A 9,852-nucleotide genomic window follows, 5' to 3' on the forward strand; every position below is an offset into this window, starting at 1 on the left:
ATAACAGGAATGGAGCAGAAAAGAAACGACTGTTATCACTTTCCATTGGCCAGTTTTTGATCATAGCATCTTGTTGCACTTTCTCTGTTCTAATGTCTATGTTGTTCTCATATCCAACATGTACATAGTATATTGTGAGATTTATTACTTTAGAACAAATTTTTTGAATACTCAACGAACGTAAAAGTATAAATATAAAAACTCGTAATGGGTTAACGGTTTATCCGATAAAAAAATTAAGTAATCCGCCTCCAAATCGTGAAGCCGTTAATTATAAAATCTTAATCCATTCACCATCCATTACCCCGATAACCCGATACCAATAAGCCAATAAGATATCGGTTCGATTCGGTTAACGGTTACGGTTAAGTTTTGAACCGCCCTACCAGAGATCAGCAGCAAACCCAAACCCTCAAAACAGCGGTCACCCCCCGCCCCCTTTTTAAGCAAAAAAATTTAATTAGAGCTCACCCGTCCCACAAAAAGTATATCTTCTTCGTATTGTAGCAAACTAGCACCTGATCCAAGATGTTGTCGTGTAGTGGATCTCGTACACTGCTCGCTTCAGCCCCCAAATCATCAAATTTTCACATTTAAAATTTTTTTAAATCGAGATATTTCGACTTACTTTTTGGTAAAACTCATGTATATAAAATGATTAGTAGTTATTTTTTACTGTGGTCTATGTCTTTTTGTGATCGTTTTGTGATTTAATTAATTTGTTATTTTTTATCCAGATTAGATTATTTATGTGCTAAAAAATTAGTAAAAAATATTAATTATTATTTTATGAATAATTAATGTTATATGTGATTTTATTGTTGTACGTATATTAATATGTGACTTTATTGTTGTTTAGTGCCATTTAGTGTTATGTTGTGCCATAAATTGTAATGTAGTGCCCTTTAGCGTAGTAAAACTGATAATAAATTTTATCATATGGTAGTTGACTTTGTTCATGACCATTTAGAGTAGTGTTACTTTAGTAGAAAAATGTTGGAAACTAACATATGAAATATTAATATAGAAAATTTATCAACCTAAGTATTTGTTATATGAATAATTACTAAATTATCTTTGCAGGTATTGAAATTAATCATTTAATTATCCGTTAACTCCAAAAATATCTGAAAAAAATTGATAGTTCAAACACAAACTCTCTCGAATTTTAGTCAACAAATGTAAGAAAATAACATAAAAAACAACGATATAGAAAATTTGTCAAACTAAGTATTTTTATATGAATACTTATTAATTATATCATGTATAGTTATGAAAATTAATTATTTAATTCTATTATACCCCAAAATAGCTGAGTAAGAAGCAAACATATAAAATAATAAATTAATATATAAAATAATAAACTAGCATCTGAGTAAGAAACAAACATATAAAATAATGTAATAAACTAACATATAAAATAATAATATAGAAAATGTATTAACCTAAGTAATAATATAGAAAAAATATCGATTAAATATTAATATAAAAGATATTGCAATATATTTAAAGATGTTAAACAATTAAACAGAAAAATACTTTAATTAATATTGTTCAATTTACAAACATCGTCATAGAAGTTCCCCCTGTGCATCTCGGACCTGCATCTCGAGAACTACTGTTGCTACAGGGCAACCATAGGTCTTCATACATTTGGGATGGGTATTATCTGTCCCAGACATTCCGCCCCAGTCGTATAGATGATATGTGGGAGTTCATTAGGGACCACCCACTGCATCCCCGTATGTGAGAGCGCTTAGGATACGAGGCTGCTTATGTCCCGCCCGAGGAGTACCATCATGGGCCGCCAGTGAATCCTGAACATGGTAGATGTGGCAGGCGTGGCCAGAGAGGAAGAGGTGGCCACGAGGTCGTGGTGGTCGGCGAGGACGGGGTCCCTAGCAAGGGGGCGTTGAGGCACCCATGGAGGATGCATAGTGGGCGACGACTGAGTTACGGCTCATCACCGAGGGATGCTGAGGATCTTTCACATACTTCATCTACTCCAGTGCACCTCGATGTTCTGACAGAGCATTGTGGCGCTACTCAGGCGCAGGTTTGTTTGTATTACTATTATTTCAATTTATTTTTATGTCATTTATTAGTTAGTAATATCTAAAGTGTTTTTATTTTTTTAAAGATTTTGTCATCGCCCGTCAGAGAGGCCACATTGGGCGATACTGACTTGCCGGAGATGGATGATTTTATTCAAGAGCCAGCTGAGACCATGGTATGGCCATTAAATTATTTTTTGCTAACACGTACGTTAGTTTTTTATATTTCATATACTAAAATATCTTATTATTTTGTAGGTTACTGTTGGCCCAATGGCCGCTTCTACCAAGTCTGCCAGCCTTACTGACGATCATGTTGCAGGGCATCCTCCAATAAAAAGGCGACGTGATGAGGATGATCCTGATAGCGTAGCCGGGCGGGATGGGATGCGCCTCAGGCCAGCCAATGCTTTAAAGCATATAGGCTGTGGGACTCATTGATATGTATTATTAGTTGTATCTATGACATTAAATATGTAATAGCAACATTATTTATGTTTTATATAATTTGCGCATGTGTTTTTATTTCTCGGGTTATTTATTAGTTTAGCACTAGAACACAAAAAAAAATAGTTTAACATAGATTTAAATTCGTTACCAATTAAAGATAATACATGAGACGTACAACATAAAAATAAAATACTAATTTAAACGTATCCATGTGTTTGTTTAGTCACTATCGCCCATTATTCTATGCTTCAACCACTTAAATTTCTCTTCCAACCTATTTTTTTGTTTCTTCTGCCTCTTTTAGTTTCTCGTTCACTGCCGTAAGTTGTTCTTGTAGTTTCACGATCTAGAGTTCGTATTCACCGATTTGTAGTATTCCTCGTTAATGGGTTCATCATACCATTCTTCAAAATCTCATTGATTTTCGTCCTACCAATGGGAGAATAACACAAGACTATTAATTAACATGTTATAAAAAAAGTATTAAAAATATTTTTTTCAAGAATAATAACTTACAACTTGTTTACACATCCAACGTCTGCACCCAGATTGCAATTTGACCAACATGGCTTCAAAATCGTACATTTGCCACAATTTACACATATTTATTTTTAACTTTCTCGCACGCAGCATCCAATTACAATCTTGAAACTATCTACGACAAATAACCTTGTATACTTCCGGATATGACTCATGAACCACGATCTTACGACACTCTTTTATGCTGTACATTCGTACTGTCCTGCTTAGGCGCACTTTATCAGCGAAAAGCATGCCTTTTGACAACATCGTTGCTTTAGATTCATCCCACATTGCTGTCCGAATTTCGTCAAGATCCCTTATGAGGGCATCCACATCCGACATACTTGGCAACTGATCAAGGTAGGGAATCTCCCTTGAATGAAACGACACATGGGACTCTTACACTCTTGGTCTAACGGGAGGTGGAGCATGTTCCCTCGTCAAATCAGGTTCATCATTCTCGTCCTCATCATCATCACCCTCATCAAGGAAGGGTGTATCATCTCCAAATTCATCAACATTGTTGTCATAATCACTATCATCTTTCTGACTCTGCGCATCTGCCAAATTTCGATTAAATATGTCGTCTTCTGGCAATTGAGTAAGGACAGAACCTTCAACTTGCTCGTTTTCACTGCACAACCAATAAAATAATGAGTTTCTCAAATTCATCCAAACATTACATATAACTTTATCACTTAACTTACAAATCATAATGTGTTGATATCCCATGATGCACATTATCCTGCTGCTGATGACTCCCGGATGGACCACCATGATCTAACACACCAAAACTAGGCATATTTCAACTGTCAGTTGGTTCATAACTTGTAAAATTCATATCTAGTCGGTACCCCATGTGGAATATATGAGTGTTAATATAAATTCAATACATAAAAATAAACATCGTAACACAAAGAAAAATTGAAGTTTACCACTCGGCTTATGGATTATGTAAACTTGGGGAGAAATTATGTCCTCGCTCCTCATTCGTCCCTGGAGATAAGTTTAGATCTGGCCAAACTCTTTCACCCAGAACCTGTTCGGATAAAACTATTCCAACAAAATCATCCGATGATTGAGGGATATCCCTATTTTGCGGAACCTCATTATTGCAAACGTCTTCAGCCTTGACGTACATTTCCAACATTTTTATCATAAGAAGTTCCCGGTGTTCATCCGGAGTCTTCAAAAAATCTGTTAGAGTATCATCGTTTTCGATGTTAAACTCAGCATAACAAGCAACCCTTTACGGAGTAACAAAATACAGATATCTTCCGGTTACTTTAATATTAACCGAACGTTTGATCACACTCATTTTTTTAAATAACAACGATACCAATCTATCGTACTCCATTGTAAGTGGCAACTTAACATGACACTGTAGAGAACAATTATATCGTACTGAGTTATTCTCCACCACATTCCCCCCCCCCCCCCCCCCCAATATAATGAAACCCTAATTTTTTGCTCTTCCGACATTATGACAAAATACAAAATAACTTAACGAACAAATATTTTGGAAGACCTGAAGGATCCAGAATGAATTTTTACCTAATTCTGAAACTCCTTAAATAAGAAAAAAACCAAACCGGGGGTACAATAATTGAAGTATAGCGCATGCATAGTAGGCGCTATATATTTAGCGCTTATACTGCGTGCGCTATACCCATATGAATTATTGGTGGGTCAGTAAAGTGCATATGAATTATTGGTGGGGCAGAAAAGTTCAAATATAGCGCGGTTATTCACCGCGCTATACCTTAACGGACAAACGTGCCGTTATACCGCGCTATATATAAAATGATAGTTTATTTTTTTTCTATCTATTTTTGTTGTTTGAGTTCAAAAAGATCACAATTTGATTCCGGACTGGTTTTCTAACTCCCTCCATTTTAATAATTAATCAATCAATATTTTATCAATCTTTCTCTGTCAATTTTGCTTTTACCAAAGGCAAATTGGAATTTCAGTCCCATACCCCAAGACTATTCTTTCACTTTATGTCATTTGTAATGAGCACGGGGTATTTTTCTTGGCTTTGGAGAACGAGATGTTTGAAACAGCTTTTGACAATGATACAATGCCATTTCAACCCCTTGACCTTTTGTTTAATAAGTATTAGCCCTTTTCAACAACTATTTATCTTTGTAAACTCCTTCAAATGGTGATAGATTTTACCTTGTTTGGATTTCTTCTAAAGGAATCTACGTAAAATGAGTAAAATCAAATTACATCATTTAATGCCATAAGTCACTAATTTTACAACTAAAATCATACAACTTATTCATGTCAATATATAAAAAGATAAAATAGTTATTCAAGGGAATATATGAGAGATATTTTGTTTCATCACATAAAATTATTTAATATTTATTACTGTACAATTTTTATTACTTAAAACTATTACCAAAATGCACCTCAATCGCCTCGGTTTCAACTTGTGCTATTATTAAATGCCACCACACTTCACATCAAATCAATCGTTGAAACATGATTTAAGAAATAATTTTCCTCTGTAAAATATTTCTATACAATATATCAAGCACATGGAACAATTTTCTTTAAAGATAAGAGCTGAACCTATTACTACTAACTATGACCAACAAAACAGCAAATTATGCAAAATACACATTGAGTTTAAAATAATTACCCTTTTCTACTTTTTTTTAAATTAGTTACAATATATACCTAATCAACTAAAATTAATTATCCGACCTACCCGACCATCCCAAATATTACTTTTTTCTCATTTGGCTTAACTTAAATTGATTTAGCTTGGCTTAGTCTAGTAGCTTAGTTTGATTTCATTAGGTTAGTTTGGCTGTGTAAAAAAAATGAGTAGGGGGAAAACGCATGAATAAGAGCGGGTAAATAGTTTGTGGCGGGTGACTATTTCCTAAAGATTCCCGATCCAATAGTGGTAACTGCTTTGAAAGCGTGAGAAACTGTTTAACTCAAGGGATTAATAACAGAAAGAATAAGTTAATATCTTAGATTAGAGATAAAACTAAAAATTGCACATTCAATTAAAAATTAAATGAAAAAAACATAAAGTAATGTGTCTCTGTATGATTTTGATGCCTGAATAAAATTATTCGTATCCCTTGGGGTTTTTCCGTTCGAGAATATTTGACATGTGAATGAAATGCTAAACCCATCAAATACAGTAGAACTTGGGCCCCATTTCAGGCCCCGGCCCAAGTTATCACCACCTAACCAAAAGATAATGAGTGAAAAAGAGAACAAAAAAAGTTGATTGATGTCTAAGAAAAGGACCAAAAAAAAATCTCTGTTCATATTCAACATGTCAAGCATTGATTGGAATTATACCATTTTCACGTTACGTTATTATGCAAAACAGCCTAACGTTGGTGTGATTCAACCTTTTGAAAACAAATTTATCCTCAAGGAAGAGGCAATAAAGAATTGAAAAGTCATAAGGAATAGGGGCGTTCACGATTTGATATGAACGGTTTTTTATTAAAATCAAAAATAAATTAATTTGATAATTTTTTATACCTAATAAAATCAACCGAAGCAAAGAGATAAGTTTCGATTGGTTTTTATTAAAATCAAAATTAAACTAATTTAATTGATTTTTTTGACTATTAAAATGAACAAAACCAAAATTAAGACAATTTTTTCGATTTGATAGTTATCGACTTTTGTGGATTTATATCTTCTTCTTTTTTTGAAAATTTTACTTATGAATCTTTGTGGATATAATTTTGTTTGTTCCCTTGATTCTTTTTCCGGAATGTTCTTCGTGATTCGATGTCTGGATCGACGTATATCTCGAACGCGGACATCCCTAAGATGTATTTGATCTCCATGAAAGTCGAGTATTGTATGGATCATCTTCGTGAAGTATTTGATTATTAGGAAGCGTCCAACCGCACTCCAAGTTGATCTTGAAGAAGACCGATCGGACTTGAGAAAGACATAATTTGATGTCTTTGATCTTTTCGATTTTGAGAAAAATAATATTTGTTCTCTTCGTGAATATTATGAAATTTATGAGATTTTCCAGATATGTGGATTTTTATCTATTTTATTATTTATTCACTTTTTTCTATTCAATATGGCTCCAATTCCTTTCGAAGGTGGTGGTATATGAGATATTCTCCCTATTAAAGATTTCAATTCCGTCCTTTTTAATGGCCTGTGTTGTATTTCAAGAATTTGTGCAGCTTTATATGCCGTCAAAACAACGCTTCTAAAACTAATACTCCTATAATTTACAAAAGGTGAAAACAACCCCTTCTCGTGACAACGTCACTTTTATCCAACCAGACCCATCACACACATGCGACACACATCATCACATATGAGCAGTATGTTCAACCTGTATATGCCACCTCTAAGCCTACCTTTACCGTGCCCTTCATGGTAAGAGTGCCTTGTGAGATCGACCAATATGCTGAGATGGAGAAAGAAGCAAAATACAAGGAAGATGGAGTCAGTTCAGAACAACTGCGAGTATTGAGTAAACAGATGAAGAATCTCGAGGTTGCTCGAGGAAGCGAGAGCCTAGATTATGAGGACTTGTGTATACATCCCGATGTTGACATGCCCGCAGGGTATAAGCCTCCAAAGTTCGACATTTTTAATGGAACGGGTGATCCCCGCGCTAATTCGAGGGCCTACTGTGACAAATTGGTCGGAGTGGGAAGAAATGAAAAGCTGAGAATAAAGTTGTTTATAAGGAGTCTGACGGGAGAAACGCTTATTTGGTATATCCGACAAGTCCCCAGGAATTGGAGGGAGTGGCAGGACATGGCGGAGGATTTTATGAATCGCTTCAGATTTAATACCGAGATCACTCCAGACATGTTTGTTTTGGTGAATTTGCAGAAGAAACTCTCAGAATCATTTCAAGAGTACGCTTGCCACTGGAGATTAGAAGCTGCCAGGACCCAATCTCCATTGGATGATAATGAGCTAACAAAGTATTTTATCCGGGCCCAAGAGGGGATTTATTTTGAAATATGATGGGTATGATGAGTCAAAATTTCTTGAGCTGGTTAAAATGGGAGACTTCTTGGAAGAATGTATCAAGTCAGGGAAAATACAGTCAATGGACGCGTTGCAAGCCGCTAGTAGGGCTATACAATCTGGTTGCATAGGCAGTGGAAAGAAGAAGAAAGAGGAAGTGACTACAATCGTCCCCTACTATCAGTCAAGTCCTCCTCGTTGAGCCAATCCCTACCCCGCAACCCCCATATCAACCCTCATATGCCCCAATATATAACACTCAACCATACTACAATGCTCAACCTCACTACACCCCGTCTCGAGCCAGTATACATCCAAACCCACCACGATTGTATGCCCCAGTCCAAACCACCGCCCACCAAAATAGACCTACCTATGCACCCAGGCCATGCCCAAACTTTGAAGAAAGAAATCCCAGAAACTTCACACCAATCGCTGAACCTTTAGCCTAGTTGTTTGAAAGGTTGAAGAGAGACAGACTGATATATCCAGTGGAAGGAAGAATTCTTGACTAGCCCTCCAAATATTTTGACGTAACCAAGCATTGTGCTTACTATTCGGGTGTTCCCGGGCATGACACTGAGGATTGCTATAGATTGAAGAATGAGATCTAGTTGCTAATCAAGAATGGGTCTATCCAATGTACCCCAGCCCCACCAAATATTAACCGTAACCCATTGCCAAACCATAAAAATCAATGAGCCAACATAATTGCATTAGACAAGGATTATGACTTGCAGGGGACCATCGTCACTATTGGGAATGCCAAAGCTGCAAGAGTGCCACCTAGGGTGACTAAGTTGATCACTGTGCATCTAGAACCTCTTGTGATAGTTCAGACATACCAATAACGGTCCACCACCACTGTAAGAGATGAGGGGAGTTGAGAATAAAAAACAGTTCCATGGACTTACTAGTCAAAGGGAAAGGGTAAATGACAGACACTGTAGCTTCTCACGAGATGACTAGATCAGGAAGGTGTTACGCTCCAGAAGAGGTGAATCGAGGAATCCAAGGAGGGAACAGAACCAAGGAAGAAACATAACAGACGCTGAGGCGGTAGAGTTTTGGAGGAAGATGCCAGTTAAAGAATATTCTGTAGAAGAACAATTGAAAGACTCCTGCTCACATATCAATTATGGATTTATTGATGAGCTCCGACAGTCATAGAGATGCTCTGGTAAAGGTTCTAAGTGGCTTAAGTGTACCAAGCAATACTACCAGCGAGGCTTTAGCGGTAACTATTGGGAAGATGGTCGAAGCAAACAAGATTTATTTTCGGAGGGAGGAATTTCCTGTGGAGGGTATGGATCACAACAAAGCTATGCACATCACAGTTAAGTGTGGGGATAAAGTCATATCTCGAGTGCTTGTCGATGGAGGATCCGGAGTAAATATTTGCCCGTTCTCAACCCTGCGAGAATTAGGCATTCATTTGAGGGAAGCGAAAGAAAGCCATATAAGAGTAAGGGCTTTCGATGGGTCACAGAAGGATGCCATCGGAGAGATCTACTTAGCCTTACAGATTGGACCAATTGAATTCCCAATATTGTTTCAAGTGATGGACATTTCGTCTTCATACGATATCTTACCGGGAAGGCCCTAGATATATATGGCAAGGGCAGTTACTTCCACTCTCCATCAGTGTATGAAATTCGAGTGGGATTGCCAGGAGATTGTGATACATGGCGAGTGGAGCCGGTCAGCTTATCTGGAGCATGCAGTTCCTTTCATAGAAGGATTAGATTAGGGTCATCTTCCATGCGGTCGAGATCTGCAAGCAACAGAAATGGAGAAGAATAAGCATACCCCCAGTATGCAGTCATCG

General features: G+C 36.6%; 1 protein-coding gene across 1 annotated transcript; it reads left to right on the top strand.

Moving 5' to 3' along the window:
- The first annotated feature begins 7,454 nt into the window (after positions 1 to 7,454).
- On the top strand, positions 7,455 to 8,021 carry LOC142167258 (uncharacterized). The gene has a single exon (XM_075227420.1). It carries the CDS (start codon positions 7,455 to 7,457, stop codon positions 8,019 to 8,021), a length of 567 nt encoding a protein of 188 aa, XP_075083521.1.
- Positions 8,022 to 9,852: the final 1,831 nt, after the last annotated feature.

The sequence above is a fragment of the Nicotiana tabacum genome, chromosome 12, assembly GCF_000715075.1.
Source record: "Nicotiana tabacum cultivar K326 chromosome 12, ASM71507v2, whole genome shotgun sequence".
NCBI classification, from domain to species: domain Eukaryota; kingdom Viridiplantae; phylum Streptophyta; class Magnoliopsida; order Solanales; family Solanaceae; genus Nicotiana; species Nicotiana tabacum.

What these genes read in the sequence shown, in the direction of transcription:
- LOC142167258 (XM_075227420.1), top strand. Translation starts at nt 7,455, where the DNA reads ATGGAGAAAGAAGCAAAATACAAGGAAGATGGAGTCAGTTCAGAACAA.